The 23,109-nt window shown below is 38.0% G+C and overlaps 4 protein-coding genes and 1 pseudogene across 4 annotated transcripts; all 5 read left to right on the forward strand.

Moving 5' to 3' along the window:
- The first annotated feature begins 5,027 nt into the window (after positions 1-5,027).
- On the forward strand, positions 5,028-5,826 carry LOC104713786 (uncharacterized). Its single transcript, XM_010430994.3, has one exon. The coding sequence runs from the start codon at positions 5,139-5,141 to the stop codon at positions 5,682-5,684; it is 546 nt and encodes a 181-aa protein (XP_010429296.1). The 5' UTR covers positions 5,028-5,138; the 3' UTR covers positions 5,685-5,826.
- A 5,059-nt stretch (positions 5,827-10,885) lies between these two features.
- Positions 10,886-13,165, forward strand: LOC104713811 (uncharacterized). The gene has a single exon (XM_010431020.2). The coding sequence runs from the start codon at positions 11,003-11,005 to the stop codon at positions 12,971-12,973; it is 1,971 nt and encodes a 656-aa protein (XP_010429322.2). The 5' UTR covers positions 10,886-11,002; the 3' UTR covers positions 12,974-13,165.
- Positions 13,166-14,439: 1,274 nt separating this feature from the next.
- Positions 14,440-19,671, forward strand: LOC104713818 (DC1 domain-containing protein). Its single transcript, XM_010431033.3, has 2 exons — positions 14,440-15,405; positions 17,574-19,671. The coding sequence occupies exons 1-2, from the start codon at positions 14,494-14,496 to the stop codon at positions 19,539-19,541; spliced, it is 2,880 nt and encodes a 959-aa protein (XP_010429335.3). The 5' UTR covers positions 14,440-14,493; the 3' UTR covers positions 19,542-19,671.
- On the forward strand, positions 15,485-16,470 carry LOC147948077 (uncharacterized; annotated as a pseudogene).
- A 940-nt stretch (positions 19,672-20,611) lies between the features above and the next one.
- LOC104713828 (uncharacterized) lies at positions 20,612-23,107 on the forward strand. The gene has a single exon (XM_010431044.3). It carries the CDS (start codon positions 20,695-20,697, stop codon positions 22,744-22,746), a length of 2,052 nt encoding a protein of 683 aa, XP_010429346.1. The 5' UTR covers positions 20,612-20,694; the 3' UTR covers positions 22,747-23,107.
- Positions 23,108-23,109: the final 2 nt, after the last annotated feature.

The following is a 23,109-nucleotide window of genomic DNA, read 5'->3' on the forward strand; positions in this document are numbered from 1 at the left end:
GTTGATTATAGATGGGAGGATCTCCTTAAGCCTGCCTGCCAACAGCTTTGAGATTACCTTATAGAGAGTATTTAGACAAGAGATAGGTCTGAACTCTGACATGGAAGATGCATTTTGAATTTTGGGGATCAAAACCAAATTTGTGGTGTTCCACTGCTTCAATATTTGACCCGATCTGAAGAATTCTTGCACTGCTTTTGTAACTTCTCCGCCAATGACAGGCCAACAAGCACAAAAGAATTCCGGTGTGTAACCGTCTGGACCAGATGCTTTATTTTTTGGAAGACTGATGAAAGCTGCTTTTATATCTTCGGTTGAGAAAGGAGCCTCTAGAGATGCTATATCTTGAGGAGAGCATCTGTAGCTCAGCAGATTTGAGATATCCTCCTGAATGAAGTTTGGTTGGTCTTGATACCCTCCCAGGTTACTTTGAAAGAACTCCACACAAACGTCTTGGATACCTTGTTGTGACTCTACTCGACTGCCATGTTGATCCGTAAGAAAATGAATATGATTCATTGATTGTCTAGCAGAAGCCATTTTATGGAAGTAGGACGTGTTCATATCCCCTTCCCGAAACCAGGTTACTCTGGATCTTTGAAGAAAGAAACTTTCCTCTGCTGTAGATAGGATGTTCCACTTCCTCTGGCAATCAAGCTCAATCTCAGCATTTGAAGAAGTTGGATGAGAAAGCATAATGTTTTGAGCCTCACTTAACTTTTCTAGAGCTTCTTGAGTTCTCTTTTCCAGGTTAGAATAGTTTTGCTTACTGAACTCCTTGATAACTCGCTTCAACACTTTCAACTTCCTTGAGACTCTAAACATAGCAGATCCAACAACATTTAGAGAGAACCACTGCTCGCCAATCAGGGGGAGGAAGTTTTCATTTTTCAGCACATAATTGTAAAACCGAAACGGTTTTTTTGATCTAGGATTTGATGCGTCCAGAGTCACCTCACAACAGGAATGATCAGAGAAAAGAGGTTCACCAAACTGTCCCATGGATACAGGAAAGAGTGACGACCACTTATCATTCACAAGAATGCGATCGAGTTTCTTAGCAACTGGATCCCTCTTCCTTTTGTTCCACCAAGTGTAAGTGTTTCCCCTGTAATTTAGATCCACTAGCTCAGCATTCATCAAGGTGTCCTTGAAAATTCTGGTAGATCTATCAACATTAGGTCCTGAGGAAGTAGAATGCTCATTTGGGGATAATATCTGATTGAAGTCTCCCATAACCAACCAAGCTTTGTTCAAAACCGTATTTGATGTAGAGAAAGAGACAAGCTCATCCCAAAGAAGCAACCGAGATGCCTCATCATTTGCCGCATAGACCGAGGAAACAATGAAGGATTCAGAGCAATCTGGAAGCTTCACTTCGCAGCAAATCATTTGGAGAGACTTTGTTATAATATCCACTTTGACACTCGGGTGCCATAACAACCAAATTTTACCTAAATCCGAATATTCATAATTATTATCAAAAGACCAACCTGGCAACAATGCATTAAGGAATTTCTGTTGCTTTGGTTGCTTGACATGAGTCTCCACCAGACTCCCAAAAAGAGGAAGATGGCGTCTATGCCATTTCTTAAAACCGCGGCGGTGTGAGGAAGAATTTAATCCGCGAACATTCCAACAAAAAACGTCTATACACATGATTGTTTATGGGATTTGGGGCCTTTGCCCCTGGCACTTCGTTGTTGTCTTTGAGACAACACTTCCGTGAACCTCTCTTCATCTTCTAGATCTAATTCATCTTCTTCAGATTGACTAGATGGTTGGTCCGAAGAATCCTCCTCTTCCTTAGAGGACGATTTGTCGTCTAACCCTTGATCAATACGACTTCTCGATCCCTTGGGAATTGGGAGAGAGACCTCACCCTTTGATGAAGAGGACTCCTTTGACATAGACGGGGTGGAGTTTTCCAAGGAAAGAACCTTGTTTCGAGAGCCAACCCTCACCCATTCTCCCTCCTTTGCCATTGGTTTTGGGGTTTTTGATCGTCTTCTCCTGGGCTTAGCCTTCGGAGTCTGCTGCTTATTTCGGAGACAGTCCTCCGAGGAGTGGAGAGTAGAATTACATCCTTTACAAAGGATTGGGGCAGCACGACACCGCTTCAGGCTATGTCCCACCTCTTTGCAAAAGGCACAAACAGGAGGCATCCAAGGACTTGAAACCTCAATACGTCTTATGTCGCCTGAGTCGAATTGTACATTTACCGCCTCAGGGAGGGGCTTTCTCGGGTCGATGATCGTGAAGACCTTTGCTACTTCAAGATTTCTTTTGCTTGCCGTGTCAGGATGAAGAAATTTGGGGTGGCCAACCAAGCTCGCAATTCTCTCCAATCCTCCCTCATTAAAGAATTGGAGGGGAACCTTCCGAAGCTCCAACCAGATTGGCGCTGATGAGAGTTCAGGTTTCACCGGAATGACACCCGGTTCCCATTTCGCTACAAACATTGTTTGGCCTTCAATTTGCCAGAGGCGTTGGTTTAAAACCCAATTCTTTGTATTCACATTTGGGATTCAGAAAAGGAAAGCATTTCCTTCCATCTTTGATACCGATACATCCCGAAATTGCTTACTCCATATCCCATTAACAATATTGTGAATTGTTCCTTGAGCAGGAGGGTCGGAGTAAAATTGCCCCAGAATGAAGGATTCCCAAGATTTCTTATGTTTCTCGATTATTGAGTCTGGAATCTTCACACAAGGTTTACTCGAGGGCAGTGTGAAGGCTGTGCCAACCTTTTTCAGTCTCGTTGATGTTCCCTTGAACATGTCGCACCAACTTTCTTCTTCAGCCGGTGTATTAACTGTAGCAGATACTGGGCTTGCCGCAACAACCGAAACGGGTGCAGCTTGCGCAGATGAGGTGGGGAGAGTCTGAGCCGTAGCTAGTTTCTCAGCCAGTGAAGGAGGTACCTCTGAAGATTCGACTCCTTTTTGCTCAACCGATTGACCTTGAGTTTCCAGATCTAGAGCAGGTCTTAGATCTGGTTTTTTGGTGGCGACCGAGACTGTCTTAGAGACTGCTGCGAGGTCAGCCATACCAAGTGGGAGAGTGCCTTCGACGGTGGAGGTAACTTTCTTAGAAACAGCTGAAGAGACGGACTCCGGAGAGGAGGATCCTCCCTTCACAGGATTCAATTTTCCACTGGAAATGGGTTTCTTGAGACGGTTTTGTTTCCCCATGGTAAAGCTTGGGCTTGGCGATTCGGAAGATGCGAGGATCCGGCGCCGTTGAAGACGCCGGAGGTTTGCTGAGAACAAAACCACTGTTCACCGGTTTGGGAGAAAAGACGCACTTGGGAGAGAAACCTGTTTTGTCGTGGAGTGTGAATATATATATATATATGATATATCTTACTTACCTTGTTGTAATTAATGAATCTCGGCAAATATCTAGTGATGTCTGAGACAATTATGGGTACCGTTGATTCAAACAGAAGAGCAAAGAGTCTGCTATCTCAGCCAGTCTAAACACAGTTCTGTGTTCCCATGTGTACATAAGTAACATTGATTTGAAGCCTTTAATTTACTCTATCTGTCAACTGAAGCGCTTCTGTTCCGATACGTACAATCTTTGAGACCATCTTCCCTGAACTCTCATGTATCGATAAATGTAACTATGTGCAGAGAAATTTAACCAATTATAAACATCATAATATAAAATACTAGTTTTCTCACAAAATACATGTCAAAAAACGTCACAGGCAATAGTAAAACAAGACTTCTTTATACTTTGGCGGTGCCAAGCCTTATAATATTACCAATATAGTGTGGGCGGCACTAATTTGCATGAAGATATATTTTTATTTTATTTTTAACATTATTGTTGTTCCTTTTTTTGGTTGTCAATATCGTTGTTCTAGAAGTTGAGAAATATACATATATATATATATTTTATTTTCATTTTCATTAATCTATATACTTTCTGAGATCCAACAAAGAACGCACGTTACAAATACAGTATCTGGAAATGGAACACGGTTTCGTGGAAACTGGAAACTATGATAAAGAGACAGCCGCAACAACATGATTCAATGGCACACACAACTAAACTAATACAGCCTACTCTCCCAAGTTTTAATTATTCATTACTTTTTAATAATAATCCCTATTTAATTATAATGATAGTTCAATTTTTGTGTATTCGTTTTCTTCTATTAGATTATTAACCCCTATTTTCTAACCGTTGCAAGTTCAGTAATGATCCAGCTTAACTACCACATAATTATAGACTTGGAACTATTCGTTTATCAATTTATTTTATCCAAAATAAAATTGCATTTCTTAAAAGACAAAACTCTTTCTAGTCAAATCATGTAGAACTCTTCTAACACTTTTATTTGTTGTAGCATCTACAAAAATTTGTAATACAAACGGCAAGAACCATTATGTAAATATAACGTATAAACATCTAAGTTAATTTTAAGATAGATTGATAAATAAATGAAAAGAAGACGATATCTAAACGTATACACATCTGGAGATTGAAAACGTGAAACTAATAATTATGTTGAAAACAACAAAAATGTATATGCATAAAGACTAAAAGTCTAATAAAAGCATAACAGACAAAAGAAACAAAACGAAAAAGCATAAATTGAGAAACAAAACGGCTAACACAGCTAAGATATGGTCCGAGTCCAGCCGTGAGTCCGTGACCCACATGAGTTATTTGTAAAAGTTTTTCTTTTAAAATTTTGTTTGTAAACGCTTTTTTTTCCCCCATTTTATGAGTAATGAAGAAAATTAAATGATAATATCTTAAGTTTTTAAATTTCGGGGGCATTCTTGTTTATAGATTTTTGTTTCTTAAATCGAGTACAAAAACTAGTAATAAAAAAAAATATATATTTTATACAAAATAGCTTACTTTATGCACTAAATGTCAGTCACGTTAAATATGATAATTTATTTATTTTTGTTACTCCGCGTTGGGCAAATTGCAAACAGCAAGCAAAAGTTGCACAACTTTTGCGTTTATATATCACACAATCATTTCAAGAAACCATAAGCCACACACAACAAAAAACACTCTTCATTAAGAAAAGAAAAAAAAAAAAACCATATCAGATCAAATCACTACTACAATTATTAAGATTTTGCAGAGTATATATCAAACCATCAATGGCGGATTCGTCTCAGAAGAAAACCAGAAGAAACGCAATAACACATAAAGCATGGAGTCTCGTCAGGATGGCTCTTCTATGGGGAAGAAAAGGTGGAGTTTTCAAAAGATGGCCTTTGTTCGAACTACGTAGCTTGTTCTCCAAGCATCTCAAAGCCCTAGCGCATATGCGTCATCATAGTAGTAGTAACGGTGACCGTTATTACGGAGAACGCCAGCTTTCGTTTGATGAAACGCCGTTATTTAACGTCAAGAAACATTGTCCTACTACATCGTCTATGAGGTTCCTCCTCCTTCCCTGCATTGCTCCTCCCGTAGATTTTGACTACGACTTTGAAATGGACGGTCAGGATTATTCCAATGAGGTAAAATTGTACGGTTACGATGAATTAAAGTATGAATCTTGTACGGAAGAAGATGATGAGGAAGAAGAGAAAGGGGTGGATGTGAGAGCAGAGGAGTTCATTGCTAAGTTTTATGAGCAGATCAAGTTGCAGAGACAAGTCTCTTATTTGGAATACAAACAGCACAAAGACGCCGTATAGTTTATAGATTTATGGTGATGATGCTTATTATTTTTGTTTATTTATGAATGCAGCTTTTGTCTTTTTTCTTTTCTTTTCTTTTGTAGAATATTTTCTAATTACGACAAGCACATAAATATTTCAATTTTTTTTTTTAAATCTTTTTCTTAATTTGCACTCACATATTTCCCCATATATTATGATTTTTTTACCATATGTTATTGTTTAGAAAAATAAATTCATGGTAGTATTAAAGTGGCCCAATTACACCAAAGTGAGAGATTTGATCGATGTTAGTGTCACCAGACCCAGTTTGCTTCAGATCCGGAAATTATTTGGTCCAACCAAATATGGATTCGGTCTTAATAGTTTAGGATAAGTTGGTGCATTTTGGGTCAGATCATCCAATGATTCGATTTGCACTTTCACCATGAAGGAGGGAGTAGGCGTCGTTCGTTTCACGTCGCTGTTCAAACGAATTGATGGAGTGAGTGCAAAGAGAAATTGAAAGCTAATGGGCTCTCAGAGAGCCAAAGTCATAATCTCATAACTCAAAAGCTAAAGTCATAAACTCATAACTCAAAAACCAAAGTCATAATCTCATAACTCAAAAACCAAAGTCATAAACTTAGACAGCAACAATATTCCCTTCCTCTTCAACAAACTTGAACTCTTCATCACCTACGACATTCAAATCAATAAAGTTAAAAATTCATCACCTACAACATTCAAATCAACTGTTGAATTTGAATTCCAACTGTTTCCATACAATTCTGAAACAAATCAATCCTAGACTGAGATCCCTTGACATACTTAATACTATCTCTGATGTTATCCAAAGTTCCACTAAGCACATCCAAACCATCTTGCACAATCAAATTTAAGATGTGCGCTGAACATCTTACATGAAAAAATTCCCTATTGCAAACCAAATCTTTTTGTAGCTTTCTCTTCAAAATACCTTGCATACTATCATTTGCAGAAGCGTTATCTACTGTTAGAGTAAACACCTTCTTCTCTATTCCCCAATCTTTCAATAACTCAATAAGCTTCATTGCTATAGCTACACCAGTATGAGGAGGCGGAAAAGCACAGAAAGATAGTATCTTGGTTTTCAAAACCCAATCAACATCTATGTAGTGAGCTGTTAAGCAAATGTAACCCTCTATTGTTATAGCTCTCCACAAATCCGTTGTCAAACAAATCCTACCAGAGATTTTACTTAAAACTGTCTTAAGCTTACTTTTCTCCATCTCAAAAATCTTGAAACAATCTGATGCTGCAGTATTTCTACTCCAAAACTCTATAGAAGGATTAGCATAAGTAAAAGCCTCCCTAATCTTTTCATATTCAACAAAGGAATATGGGAGATTATGCTGAATTAAAGCCACTGCAATTTTTTCTCTAAAGACAACCATATCCAGCTTCCTATTAATGCTAGGTGTGCTCCCAGGAGTCTTTGAACAAGATCGCATATGGCGATTCATGGTGTTAGTACCATTTCGACTCAGATTCAAACAATAATATCTCTTACAGTGTTTGCATGTAACATCATGTTTACCAGCCTTAGGTCCATCAACATGTTTCTTTCCTAGTGTAAAGTTCTTCCAACATCTAGCATGACGTCTACTAGAAGGTTTTGAACTACTTGTACCTTGTTCAGTAGAAGAAGCAGTTTCCTGAGGTACAATCTCATTTGCTGGTGGCATATCTTCATCAGCCAAACTGTCTTCATCAGCCAAATTGTCTTCATCAGTCAAGTGTTCTTCATTAGCCAATTGATCAATCAGATTTTGACTATCCAAATCCATTATCCTAACCTGAGAGTAGCAAAAAAAAAAACCAATATACTTGACTATCCTTCTCGGTAAAGAATTAATCAATTATTAAAGTATAGAACAATTATTAAAGTATAGAACAATACCATGTCTCCTTCTCTTTCAGCAAAATTCTGGAACCATACGAGATGTTCTTCAGCTCTTGTACTTGGTTGAATCAATCTGAAACGCAAGGAATATCAAAATGATAACCATGTAAGAGTCGTATATACGTATAATTCTCGATGAAATGAAAGAGATGATGAACTCGATGATGAACTCTTAAAAAACAGAAGCTTATCATATTTATATACTCGATGATGAACTCTTAAAAAACAGAGAGAGATTGATTACCAGAGCAAGAGTGCTGGTACCAAAGTAAAGTCTAATGTTTCCCGTAGTAATGATGCTCAGCTTCAAACAATCCCAGCTTCAAACACCTGAATTACATGTTACGCAATGCTATATGAGAAAGATGAATGAAACAATCAGAAATTTACAAGCTTAGAGCTTTAGAAAGAGACAGAGAGACAAAGAGTAAAACGGGTGATCAGGTTGGAGACTCATGCTCAAGCAAACTTGACTACACACCTCTATGGTTAGAACTTCTAACAAAAGCTTCGTGCTTTACAGGCACATGATCAAGTGACTAAGTAAGGCAAGATACGGCTGTAAGAGAAACATAGAGATTCGAGTTTGTTCCTTATCATCTAAACAACTTAAAAACTACCGAGAAAAGCATTCTCAATCCCAATCATTTGTTTTTTCAGTGTTTTGCATCAAAGTGTGTTTTATAATAATGCCCATACATATACATATGTAACCCTTAGCCAAAGCAATAAGCTTTGATCAGAAATGAACAAAGTAAGAATTCTGAGTTAAAGATCAAAAACAAAGTCTACACTTCTATTATTTTTGCGATACATCTTGAACTATTAAGGATCAATCAATCACTCATTCAAAAACACAAAAACGTTGTTTCATTGCTGTTTATGAGAAACAACGAACCAGATCAATCAATCACTCAATCAATCAATGCTATTGTGTCTCTATGCATAAACCCATTTACTAAAAAACCCACTAGGTTCATAAGCTCAAATCAAGTTCGTACCTATGAAGAGGTACTTGGAGATCTCACGGCGATTCTTCTCTGATATGATCTGCAAATATGAGAAACAAGGGTCAGTTTGCTTTATACTCAGCATTTGGAATCAGTGTTGGATTAAGGTAACGAGTGATTTAGAGAGCAGAGATGCCTACCATGGTTGCGATGAGATTGACAGAGGAAGAGGCGACAGAGAAGGTGACTGCGTTTGTATGTGTTTTGCTTTCACTTCTTCTGCGTTTGCAAGACGAACACGAGAGAAGAAGAAGAGAGTATCTATGATGAACGATGGTTGAATCCTCTCATCTGATGTGAAATTATAAGAATTTGATCTGTAAATACGATTGTAGAAGAAGAAGGAAGAAGACTTTGATGATCGATTGTAAAATCTAATTTTCCCCCAAAATTACATAACCCTAGAATTTTAGAGAATTGGGCATGCCCAATGTCCATATGGTTTTGCCCATTTGGTCATGGTTCAAATTTGGTCTTTGGACCAATGGGACCATTTAATTATTGGGCATGTCCATAGCCCGCCCGTAATAGTTTGGACTGGTCTCGACCATGGGCCGAGAGCCCAATTGACAGCTATAGGCTCTCTTTTAGTCTCTCATTGTAATTGTGCTTTAGTTTGATCCTTTGAGCATCACCAGTGTCTCCATCTTCTTCTTTAATTTTGACCTCTCTACATCACTTAGTAATTGGTTCAGTGAAGAACCAAGGAGAGATGGGGCAACCGGGAGATGAGTCTATGGAGGCGATACTGTACGTTAATGGTATTCGTAGAGGTGTTGCCCTGATGGCTTGACTCATATGACCCTTCTTGAATATCTCAAATTAATCAATTTTAGATACATGATCACTTGACTCTAAGCTCAATTTCTTAAAAATCAATTTTACTCTGGTGTTGGAAATATTCTTCTTAGATATGCAGATATGTGTATGTGTGCCTATTAGTTGAGTTGTGCAACTTTAGATTTTTTATAAACAGAGAGATGTGTTCCACTTTCTCTTTATGTCTCTTAGTTTAAAGATGGCTTGGTAAGGCTATGCTCCAACAAGAGTCAGAGATGATGTTTTTTTCTTCTAACTTGCTCATACTTTTGTTGTTTCCTTTAGATTTAGGACGACTTACCGGGACAAAGCTCGGGTCCGGCGAAGGTGGTTGTGGAGCTTGCACGGTGATGGTCTCTAATTATGACAGAAAATTAAACATATACGTGTGCGTTTCTTTTTCTCTATATGTTGTTGCTTCTGTTTTTCTTAAAAGTTTAGGCCTTCTTGTTGATTCTCTCGACCCCAACTGTAACTTTTGATTGTAGGCATTATGCTCTCAATGCTTGTTTACCACCTCTCTATATAGTATAAGAAAAGGAATGCATGTAATATCCATTGAGGGAGTTGGTCATCGCAAACTTGGCTTGCAAGTTGCACCCCACCCCGTTCAGGTAACTTTACTTTTGCAGCGGTTCTTTCAGGTTCTAGTTTCTTCTCTATTTTGGAGAATCGATGTCGCTAAACCGGTGATGTGTTCTTGTTCTCTCAGGAGTCATTGGCATCTTCCTTAATTAAGACATCGCTTTGGAGTTATTGGCATCTTCTCATGTGTTCTGCTGGGTTTATCAAAGCTATGTCTTAATTAAGGAAGAATGCTCCTGGTGGCTGGTGGAGTTTCGGAAATCTCTAACCCAAAGCTTCTTCTTTCAATTTTTCTTATGGGTTTCTCATCATAAACATGATGTCAAGCAAACTAATAGAGAGACTTTCCCAACCTCACCCATATGACAGCTATGCAGATCTGTATCTCGGAAATGTAGAATTGGAAGACAAAGACACCATGTTGGGAAAGTCTATCTTGTTATAGAATCAAACCTTCAATTCTAAAATAGAGTTGGTGAAAAAGAGCCTAGTACTAGTGTAGCAAAGCTTCGGGATGAGCTAGAGTCTTTAAAAACACAAGGAGTTTTAAAAAAGCACGTGGGAATCACGTGAAGTCTGTTACAAAACTCTGTTTTTCTTCAAAAAAAATACTCTGTTTCGGTGATCTATCAACTGTGCGTCTGTGCCAGACTGCCAGTTTTGGTGTTTCGTTCGTTTTAATAATAATATGATTTTTCGGATTATACGTTCGTCTATGTTTAGTCATCTAGTGGACTTTTGTTATTAATTTTCCCCACAGTTATATTGTGCACTATTCAACCATAATACTTATTTTTATTGTTGTTAATGAAAGAGAAAGACCACCAATGCAAAAGTCTGATATATTAGAATTCAACTAATAATTTTTTAAGAGTGTCGTCGTTGAGATTAACGAGAGAAGACTTTTGAGACAGGATCATATCTTTGTTGAGATTTCAGATCCAACCTTTTTCTTCTACTTCTTCTTCTTCTTCCCAATCTCTCCTAGTCTAAAGACCATGAATTCTGAGGGAGTGTCACTACCGCTGTTCCACGAACATCTTATGATGCCTTGGAATGATATGAGGAGAGGCGACTGCTGTAGACGCTTTGAAGCTATCAGTGACGGTTACTATTGCAAGTTCTGCGACTTTTTCGTCCATGAAAAATGTGCGGAGTTCTCTGAATATATCGAACACCCATCTCACTCCATTCATACTCTTCGGCTTCGAAATAGACCACGTCATGTATGTGATTTATGTGGAAGGTCCATAAAGGATCTATGCTTTTGTTGTGATCTTTGTGACTTCGACGTGGATTTATACTGTGCAAAGCACCCACCACCGGAGGTTATTGACATCTCCGAGACGCATCACCACAAGCTCACCCTTCTCAAGGACATGAAGCTGATCCAGTTCGTTTGTGATGCTAAATGTGGGAAGGTTTCTTATGGGTTTCCATACAAATGTCTTGAATGTGATTTAGCCTTCCATGTGGATTGCGTATGGCAACCGTCAGAGGCTAAGCATCCCTCACAAGTAAGCCACGCTCACCACTCCTTACATACTCTTAAGCTTCTTACTGGTCAACCACCGGCTTATTCTGATGGAAAATGTCGTCTTTGCGGAAGAAAAGTTGATGATGAAATGTTTTATCATTGTTCGTCGTGTAACTTGACTTTGGATATGCGTTGTGTTTTACACCCACCACCGCAGTCTCTTTTGGATTTGAAAACTCATGATCACCAACTCATCCTTCTCCCAAGACTCATCTCTTTTACATGTAATGCTTGCGGCTTGAAGGGTGATCGAAGCCCTTACGCTTGTTTTGTATGTGATTTCATGATCCATAAAGACTGTTTTGGCCTTCCACGCCTCATAAACATCAATCGACATGATCATCGTGTTTCTCGTACTTCTCTTCTCGGAGTCGTAAATTCTGTGTGTGGGGTTTGTCGGCAGGAGGTGGATTGGACTTGTGGAGGTTATCTTTGTCAGAGGTGTCCTGGCTATGTCGTTCATTCTAAATGTGCTACAAGAAAAGATGTGTGGAACGGGAAAGAACTTGAAGGAGAGCCTGAAGAAACAGAAGATGTAGAGCCATATGTGGTTATAGATGACAACACAATACAACATTTTAGCCACAAAGAGCATTACCTAAGGCTCCACGTTAATGGTGTTCTATGTGAGGACAACAAGCGATGCAATGCATGCATTGATCCCATATCTTTTCAACCCTTCTATTGCTGTATGGATTGTGATTTCATTCTTCACCAAAACTGTGCTCAATTGCCTAGAAAGAAACGGCATGTTCTACACAATGAACGACTTACATTAGTTACAAGCGAGACCAATTTCTTCACATGTGAGGCTTGTTTTAGAATGTCCAATGGTTTCAGATATCAGGGTGGGAATAAGACATTTGATGTTAGGTGCGGTTCAATTTCTGAGCCATTTGTTCATCCAAGTCATCCTCATCATTCCTTATATTACATTTCACCAGAGAACAATGAAATATGCAATGGTTGCAACAAGAGAGCAAATTTTGTGCTTAGATGCATTGAAGATAGTTGTGGGTTTGTCTTGGACTTCAGATGTGCCACGTTACCACAAATGGTAAAGCATAGAATTGACGATCATCCTCTCTCACTATGCTATGGTGAAAAGGCGAGTGGTAAATATTGGTGTGACATTTGTGAGAAAGAAACCAATCCGAAGACATGGTTTTACACGTGCAAAGATCACTGGGCCAGTTTGCATATAGAGTGTGTGCTCGGATTCTTTACAGGGCTCATGCCAAGAAGCACACTAGACCTTTTACATATATCAGTTGAGGTGATGCTCAATAATGGTGTATCTCGGCCATTATGCGGGTATTGTAAATCTCGTTGCATGAATCCTATCATCTTGAAGACGATCGGAACCTCAAACTCATACTTTTGCTCTTTACGATGCCCTATTTTGTACTCAAAGCCCGTGCGAATGATGTGAAGATATATTGTTGAAGCCCGAGATGAAATGAACTAATAAAGTATGATGATAAATCGTTGGTTTTTTTTTCTTCTTCTTTTACAATTAAGCGCAAAAAGTATCTTTCAAACTTTCTTAATATTTCTTCTACAATTTCCTTGTTTATCATGTACGTGTTGATTGCATTAATAATGCTATACTGTATAGTCTGTATGTCTTAGGCCATCATTACAGGGAAACATCAAAAGTATTCTAAACCCAAAAAAATTAGAAAATAATGAATAGTGGCTTAGAACACTTTTTTTAGTTCTTGATGTAAAACTGATTTTGGCTCAGTTCTAAGCTGACGTGGCAAGCTGTGAATTGATACAATTTTTTGCAAACAATTTTTCACAAATTAAAAGAGGATCTGATTGAGAATATATGGAATAAATTTGGACATTAAACTATGTAGTAATTAAATAAAATGTTTGTGTGCTTTAATTAAGTAATATGTTTTTTTATCTTTAATGTTTTTTTTGTTACATAAAAATTTGGTATTGTATTTTGAATTTTAGTAAAAGTTTTATAAGTTTGCAATTTAAATGTTATTTTTAAAGTTTTTCTAAATGTAATATGTTTAAGATTATTATATTATTAAATCTTATGATCTTAAACATGTTCTCCTAATAACAAACTTCTTAACAAAAATCTAAACTAATGATCTTACATTATTTTCATAATATTTTAACTCTAAGAACACCCAAAAGTGTTCTCCCACTAAAGATGCCCTTAGGATTTCATATGAAGAACTGATGCAGCGCATTTTCAACGCAAACGTTTGAGCTCATTCATTATTTAGGTTTTGTTTCTTATGGGCTTAATGTATATTTGGGCTTGTATTTGTTTGCTTCTTCTTTCGGTTAGGATTTTCATCATCTTCTTCTTATTTAAAGAGACCGACTCATTATTGATTATTGAATAAACAAATTTTACGAGAGCTTTATGTAAAGCATAGAGAGGAGGATTTTTAACCTAAGAGCTTGTTTTCAAACCCTGCAAGAAAGACTTGCAATACCACGTTGATATCGCTCCCAATCTCGATCCTATCCTTATTGCTTCTTCGTCAAGTTACGACAAATTACGACGTTCTAAGCAAGATCTATTTGTAAATCCAAATTCTCCTAGAGTTCTAACGTTTTCGACAGTTATTAAGCTTTCGCTCTCTATCAAGAACTAATATATTAATATAAATATTCACAAACATTTTAAATTTCGTATAGAATCTTTTAAACATTTTATAAAAATGGAAAAGAAAAACGAAGACAGCTAATAATTATAACCAAAATTGACTAATTTTGGCAAGTGGTTCGTCTTAATAATATTTCATGGTTTTCGAAAACACCAAAAGATTCCTTCGTCTATGTTAAGTCATCTAGTGGATTTTGTAATTGCTTTTTTTAATATAACGACTAAGGATCGTTGAGATTAACGAGACAAGACTTTGATTCGCAAGAAACAACTTTTCTTCTTTCTTCTTCCAAATTTTGTAGTATACGACCATGGATTCTGAGGGAGTGTTGATGTCGTTTCTCCATGAGCATCCTATGATGCCTTGGAATGATCTGAGCAGAGGTGAATGCTGTGGATTCTTTGAAACTATCAGTGATGGTTACTACTGCAAACGCTGCGATTTTTTTGTCCACAAAGAATGTGCCGAGTCCTCCGAAACAGTCAAGGATCCATCTCACTCCATCCACACTCTTTTCCTTAAAAGTCATTACGATAAACACTGCAGCTTATGTGGGATATACATCGAGAATCTATTCTATCGTTGTGATGGCAACTGTGACTTCAGCGCTCATTTACGTTGTCTAAGGAATCCACCACCAGAGGTTATTGACGTTTCTGAGAAGCATCACCATAAGCTCACACTTCTCAAGGAGCGGATCCACTTCGACTGTGATGCAAAATGTGGGAAGATGATAGGTGCACAGTTTCCATACAAATGTCATGAATGTGAATTATTCTTCCATGTGGATTGTGTATGGCGCCAATCAGAGTTAATTCACCCTTCAGAGGTAAACCACTCTTCCCACTCGTGGCACCCTCTTAAGCTCCACACAAGTCCATTACCGGGCTATTCTGATGGAAATTGTCGTCTTTGTGCGAGAAAAATTGATAATAGATTGTTTTATCATTGTTCTTTTTGTAACTTCACCTTGGATATGCGTTGTGTTTTGAATCCACCACAACAATATCTTCTGAATCTGAAAGCACATGATCACCAACTCACCCTTCTCCCACGACTCGATTCTTTTACATGTAATGCTTGCGGTTTGAAGGGAGATCGAAGCCCTTACGTGTGTTTTCAATGTGGTTTTATGATTCATCAAGACTGTCTTGACCTTCCACGCGTCATAAACATTAATCGGCATGATCACCGTGTTTCTAGAATTTCTGTTCTTGGTGTTGTGAATTCTGTTTGTGGAGTTTGTCACCAGAAGGTGGATTGGACTTGTGGAGGTTATTCTTGTTTGCGGTGTCTCGGCTATGTCGTTCATTCGAAATGTGCTATTAGGAATGATGTGTGGAATGGGAAAGAACTTGAAGGAGTACCTGAAGAAACAGAAGATATAGAGCCGTATGTGGTAATAGATGACAACACAATACAACATTTTAGCTACAAAGAGCATTACCTAAGACTCCACGTTAATAGTGTTCTATGTGATGACAACAAGCGGTGCAGCGCATGTGCCCATCCCATCTGTCTCCAATCATTCTATTGTTGTGTGGATTGTGACTTCATTCTCCACCAAGATTGCGCTGGATTTCCTAAACTGAAATGACATGTGCTACACAATGACCGTCTTACTTTAGTTACAAGAGATGCTGATGTTTTTAACTGTTGTGCTTGTGGTAGAAAGTCTAGTGGTTTCAGGTATCAGCATGGGGATAGAAAGTTTGATGTTCGATGCAGTTCAATTTCTGAGCCATTTTTCCATCCAAGTCATCCCCAACACCCCTTATATTACACGACACGTTCGAGGTTCGATGAAAAAGTTTTATGCAATGGTTGCAACAAGAGTTCATACGATGTGCTAAGTTGCATTGAAGATGATTGTGGATTTGCCTTATGCTTTGAGTGCGCCACTTTACCAATAATAGTAAAGCATAGAGTGGACGATCATCCTCTTTCACTATGTTATGGCGAAAAGGCAAGTGGTAAATACTGGTGTGACATTTGTGAAAAAGAAACCGATCCAGAGACATGGTTCTACACGTGTAAAGACCACCATGCTAGTTTGCATACAATGTGTGTGCTTGGAGACTATTCAAATCTCATGCCAAAAAGCACAATAGAGAGTTGGTACAAATACTATGAGGCGGTGCTCAATAATAGTATATCTCGTCCATTTTGCAAGATGTGCAAGTCGCGTTGCATTTTTCCTACCATCATAAAGATTCTTGAAATCTCAAATGAATATGTTTGCTCTCGTGAATGTCTAAATAGGAGGATATTTGAGGGCCTGTATTGAAAGCAATCAAAAGGTTATCTTTTTTTAGATTTCTTGTATTACCTTTTTTTAAAGTGTTTATTTTTATGAGTTAAGTATTCCTATAATGTATCATTATCTAATAATCTTGCAATTTTAATTAATCTATATAAAACGAAAAAAACACAAGTTTATCAAATGCAATTTGCTAACTGAGAATGTCCACAAGATGGTGGTAATCAAAGAGTTGCATATGAGGATCGGATCATTTAACCACCTCTACTATGCTAGAGTCAATGAGCATACTACTATGCGCTTTTCGCTTTTACCGACGTCCGAAACCATGGTGGCTAAGAGTGTCTTGGTAACTATGTCTGGGAGAGTTTCCGATATTTTTTTGAAGTCGGGTTAATAAAACAATTATGATTTCGAGAACATTAAAGATATACTCGTTCTATGTTAGTCATCTAGTGAATTTTTGTAATCTTGTAAAAGTGAAAGGTTCTATCACACATTATTCTCAATATCTTCAGCATTGCACAAAATATATTAATCCTTAAACTAAGTCAGCAATACAATTTGAAAAAAATTGACTATTTTTTACAAGTGGTTCGTTTTAATAAAATATTCTAGATTTTTTAAGCTTTTTTTTGTTCCATTTTATAAGATTTTTTCAAGTTAAATTGTATAATATTATTGAACATAAAATAATAAAATATACAAAAATTTGAAATTTCATCGAGATTAGAACGTCTCATCGTGTTTCGGAACCGATGGTACAGTTGGCCTTTATTTGGATGGTTACCAAAAGTCAGCTAAAGAATAAAAAAAATGACTGTTTTTTTTTACAAGTGGTTTGTTTTGATTATACAATATGATTATTTCTAAATATTGTCACTATCATACAAAAGTAATAACTATTCATATTGTTAACGGAAGACCACTAAAACAAAACGTCTGGAAATATCTAAAATATAACTGTTACAGTATTTTGATAAGAGCATTGTTGGGATTAATTAAGAGAAGACTTTTAACTGTGGAAGAAACATGAAAGGAGCATTGATTTCAGATCCAACCATTTTCTACTTCTTCTTCTTCTCTTATTTTTCTTCTTCCTCTTTCCTTTTTTATTCCAAACATCGTAGTATACAACTATGAATTCTATGGGAGTGTCACTACCGTTGATCCACGAGCATCTTATGATGCCTTGGAATGATCCTAGGAGAGGTGATTGCTGTGGCCAATTTGAAGCTACCATCAGTGATGGCTACTATTGTAAAAGCTGCAATTTTTTCGTTCACAAGAAATGTGTCAATGAGTCCTCCGAATATATCGAGCATCCATCTCACCCCAATCACACTCTTCAGCTTCGACGTCCTGACCCAGACGGCCGTGTATGTTGTGATTTATGTAGCAAGTATATCAAGACTCTATACTATGGTTGTGAGATCTGTAGCTTCGACGTGGATCTATACTGTGCCAAATACCCACCACCAGATGTTGTTGACAATTCTGAGACTCATCACCACAGGCTCACCCTTCTCAAGGAGCTGATCCACTTCGGTTGTGATCAATGTGGGAGGATTGGTTATGGGTTTCCTTACAACTGCACTGAATGTGATTTATCATTCCATGACCATTGTGTATTGCTTCCGTTAGAGGTAAACCACTCTTACCACCTCTGGCACCCACTTAAGCTCCACAGAGGTAAATTACCAGAAGATTCTGATGGAAAATGTCGGCTTTGTGCAAGAAATATTAACTTTTATGATAAATCTTCTTATCATTGTTCTTCCTGTAACTTCACCTTGGATATGTATTGTGTTTTAAACCCACCGCTACCACATCTTCTGAATTTGAAAGCTCATGATCACCAACTCACCCTTCTCCCAAGACTCCGTTCTTTTACATGTAACGCTTGCGGGTTGACTGGCGATCGAAGCCCTTACATATGTGTTCAGTGTGACTTTATGATCCATCAGGACTGTCTTCACCTTCCACGCGTCATAAACATTAATCGGCATGATCACCGTGTCTCTCGAACCTCTGTTCTTGGTGTCATGAATTCTGTATGTGGAGTTTGTAGGAAGAAGGTGGATTGGACTTGTGGAGGATTTTTTTGTCAGCGGTGTCCTGGCTATGTGGTTCATTCAAAATGTGCTACTAGGTATGATGTGTGGAATGGGAAAGAGCTCCAAGGAGTACCTGAAGAAACAGAGGATATAGAGCCATATGTGGTGATAGATGACAACACAATAATACAACATTTTAGCCACAAAGAGCATTACCTTAGACTCCACGTTAATAGTGTTCTTTGTGACGACAACAAGCGGTGCAACGCATGCACACATCCCATTTGTCTCCAGTCCTTCTACGGCTGTATGGATTGCGACTTCATTCTCCACCAAAACTGTGGCGGATTTCTTAGAAAGAAATGGCATGTGCTACACAATGAACGTCTTACTTTACTTACAAACGAGGCTGATTACGAGGCTGATTACTTTAAGTGTGATGCTTGCAAGAGATGGTCCAATGGTTTCAGATACCATCACGGGCATAACACATTCGATGTTCAGTGCATTTCAATTACTGAGCCATTTTTTCATCCAAGTCATACTGATCATCCTTTATATAACATTTCGAAAGATAGAGAGATGAGTTGCAATGGCTGCAATGAGAAGGGTTATGATGTGTTAAGATGCATTGAAGATGATTGTAAATTTGTCTTATGCTTCAAATGCGCCACTTTACCACAAGTGGTAAAGCATAGAGTTGATGATCATCCTCTGTCACTATGCTATGGCGAAAAGGCAAGTGGTAAATTCTGGTGTGACATTTGCGAAAAAGAAACCGACCCAATGACATGGTTCTACACGTGTAAAGGTCACCATGCTAGTTTGCATACGAAGTGTGTGCTCGGAGACTTTTCAAATCTCATGCCAAGAAGCACAATTGAGAATTGGTTCCAATTGTTTGAGGTGGTGCTCAATGATACCATATCTCGTCCATTTTGTAGTTACTGTAAGTTGCGTTGTATTTTTCCTATCATTTTGAAGAGAGCTGGAACCTCAGATGAATACTTTTGCTCTACTTTTTGCTATAGTACCGTCTGAAGCAAGATGTCTAGCGAGTGGGGGTTTTCTTTTAGATTTGTACCATTTCTTTTTACAACAGTTCATTTCCATTATAAGTTGATTTCCTTTAATGTGTCATTTATCTAAGAATCTTGCAGTTTTAGTTCTATATGACCTAACCTGTTCTGCCTTTCGTTTTCTACACAATCTCACCTTAAACAAAAAAAAAAAAAAAAAACCCAAGCTTGTCAAATACAATTTGCTAACTGAGAATGTCCACAAGATGGTGGTAATCAAAGAGTTGCATATGAGGATCATTTAACCACCTATACTTTGCTAGAATCAATGAAGCATATACTACTAATGCTAGAATTAATTAGGGATGAGTTAAGAGAGTCTTTGAAACACAAGGAGTAAAATGGCACGTGGAGTAGTCTATTTATATTCTGTTACTCTGTATCTTCAGTGAAGCTATAAACCGAAAAGAATTAATGCTGTTTCTATCGAGTCTGTGATTGAGAGCGATACTCCATTGTTGTAACACATTCGCCCTCGAGTTGATACGACAATCTGTTGATAAGACTCTGTCACGTAGGCACTGTACCAGTTTTGGCATATTGAGCTCGTATATATATTTTTGTGTCGTCTCTCTTCTTCGGTTTTATTGACAATAATAAAGAATCAAGAGTTGACTTCTTTTTTATTTTGTGTTTCGGTTTAATAAAACAATTATGATTTTCGAGAACACTAAAGATACCTTCGTTCTATGTTATAGTCATCTAGTGAATTTTTGTAATTTTGCAAGTGGAAGGTTCTATCACACATTACTCTCAAGTCTCAATATCTTCAGCATTGCACAAAATTTATCAATCTTCAAACTAAGTCAGCAAAACAATTTGAAAAAAATTGACTATTTTTTACAAGTGGATTGTTTTAATAAAATAATACGATTAGATATATTGTCACTATTACAAATAGTAACAAGTTTTTTATTTATTGTTTTTAGTGTCAATGAAAGGCCAACAGACAGAATCAAAAGGTCTGACACCTATTATTTTTATAAGACCATCGTCGTTGAGATTTAAGAGAAGACTTTTAATATAGGAAGAAACGTGAAAGGAGAAAGCTTTGAGATTTCAGACCCAAACCTTTTTCTTCTTCTTCTTGTTCCAAATCGCCATAGTATACGAACATGGATTCTGAGGGAGTGTTAATGCCGTGGGTCCATGAACATCTTATGATGCCTTGTAATGATCTAAGGAAAGGTGATTGCTGTGGACTCTTGTTGCAAGAAGCTATCAGTGATGGCTACTATTGCAAAAGCTGCGACTTTTACGTCCACAAGAAATGTGTCGATGAGCCCTCTGAATATGTCAAACACCCATCTCACCCGGAACACACTCTTCAGCTTCTAAGTACTAAAGGACCAAGTAGATACTGCGATTTATGTGGAAGGAGCATCAGTGACCTGTTCTATCATTGTGAGATCTGTGACTTCGACGTGGATCTATACTGCGCCAAGTACCCACCACCAGAGGTCATTGACATTTCCGAGACGCATCACCACAAGCTTACCCTTCACAAGGAACAGAGCAAGTTCAGATGTGATGCTAAATGTGGGAAGACTGGAGCTGAGTTTCCTTACGTATGTTTGGAGTGTGAGTTAGCTTTCCATGAAGGTTGCGTATCGAGGCCATCTGAGTTTAAAAAACACCCGTCAGAGGTAAACCATTCGTACCACCCTTTACACCCTCTTAAGCTCTTCACAGGTCAGTCACCGGACTATTCTGATGGAAAATGTCGTCTTTGCACAAGAAAGATTGATGATAGGTTGTTTTATCATTGCTCTCCGTGCAACTTCTCCTTGGATATGCGTTGTGTTTTAAACCCACCACAACAGTCTCTTCTGAATTTGAAAGCTCATGACCACCAACTCACCCTTCTCCCAAGACTCTTTTCGTTTACATGTAATGCTTGTGGACTGAACGGAGATAGAAGCCCTTACATTTGTGTTCAATGTGACTTCATGATTCACCAAGACTGTCTTGACTTACCGCGCCTCATCAACATTAATCGGCATGATCACCGTGTCTCTCGAGTTTCTCTTCTTGGTGTTGTGAATTCTGTGTGTAGAGTTTGTAGGAAGAAGGTGGACTGGACTTGTGGAGGTTTTTGTTGTGAGAGGTGTCCAGGCTACGTCGTTCATTCGAAATGTGCTACTACGAAAGATGTGTGGAATGGGAAAGAACTCGAAGGAGTACCTGAAGAAACAGAGGATATAGAGCCATACGTAATAATAGATGACAACATAATACAACATTTTAGCCACAAAGAGCATCACCTAAGACTCCACGTTAATGGTGTTCTTTGTGACGACGACAACAAATGGTGCCGCGCATGCACCCATCCAATATGTCTTCAGTCCTTCTATGGTTGTATGGATTGTGACTTCATTCTTCACCAAAACTGCGCTGGATTTCCTAGAATGAAATGGCATGTGTTACACAATGAACGTCTTACTTTAGTTACAAACAAGGCTGATTTATTTGAGTGTGCTGCTTGTGGTAGATATTCCAATGGTTTCAGATACCAGCATGGGGATAAGACATTCGATGTTCGGTGCGGTTCAATATCTGAGCCATTTTCCCATCCAACTAGTCTTGATCATCCCTTATATTACATTTCACAAGTTGGAGAGATTAAGAGGTGCAATGGCTGCAACGAGAAGGGTAATGATGTGCTTAGATGCATTGAAGATGATTGCAAATTTGTCTTATGCTTCAAATGCGCCACTCTACCACAAGTGGTAAAGCATAGAGTTGACGATCATCCTCTCTCATTATGCTATGACGAAAAAGCAAGTGGTACATATTGGTGTGACATTTGTGAAAAAGAAACCGATCCAAAGAAATGGTTCTACACATGTAAAGATCACCAGACTAGTTTGCATACAAAGTGTGTGCTCGGAAACTTTTCAAATCTCATGCCAAGAAGCACAATTGAAGATAGAAATGTATCATATGAGGTGGTGCTCAATAATAGTGTATCTCGTCCATTTTGCAGCTCATGTAAGTTGCATTGCATTTTTCCTGTCATCCTGAAGATGCTTGGATCCTCAGATGAATATTTTTGCTCTTTAGAATGCCTGAAGCAAGATGAGGTGGTTGATTGCAACACAATACTTCATTCTCCACCAACACTGAGCTGGATTTCTAAGGAAGAAACGACATGTGCTATACAATGAGCAGTTTACTCTAGTTACAAACGAGGTTCATTACTTTCGCTGCCTGTAGTAAAATAAATGTCTAATGGTTATTAGCACCAGCATAGGGCGGTGCGGTTCAATTTCTGAGCCATTTGTCCGTCCAAGTCATCCCCATCGTCCATTATATTACACTTCACCAGATGAAGCAAATAAGATAAGCAATGGCTGCATTGAATTAAATTGTAGATTTGTCATATATATGCTTATATTTTAATGTGCTCAGGATTTTTCTTTTCGATTTCTTGTATTTTACATGTTCATTTCCGTTATGAGTCATTATTATCTAAGAATCTTGCAATCTTATTTTGATATGATTTACCTATTTCAAACATTTTGAGCCTT

Source organism: Camelina sativa, chromosome 2, assembly GCF_030686135.1.
Source record: "Camelina sativa cultivar CO46 ecotype springtype chromosome 2, ASM3068613v1".
Lineage (NCBI taxonomy): Eukaryota > Viridiplantae > Streptophyta > Magnoliopsida > Brassicales > Brassicaceae > Camelina > Camelina sativa.

Excerpts from the sequence above, each read along its gene's own strand:
- LOC104713786 (XM_010430994.3), top strand. The coding sequence starts at position 5,139 with ATGGCGGATTCGTCTCAGAAGAAAACCAGAAGAAACGCAATAACACAT.
- LOC104713811 (XM_010431020.2), top strand. The coding sequence starts at position 11,003 with ATGAATTCTGAGGGAGTGTCACTACCGCTGTTCCACGAACATCTTATG.
- LOC104713818 (XM_010431033.3), top strand. The coding sequence starts at position 14,494 with ATGGATTCTGAGGGAGTGTTGATGTCGTTTCTCCATGAGCATCCTATG. Across the intron at positions 15,406-17,573 it reads GAATTTCTGTTCTTGGTGTT|TATACAACTATGAATTCTAT; the intron begins GTGAATTCTGTT and ends CAAACATCGTAG.
- LOC104713828 (XM_010431044.3), top strand. The coding sequence starts at position 20,695 with ATGGATTCTGAGGGAGTGTTAATGCCGTGGGTCCATGAACATCTTATG.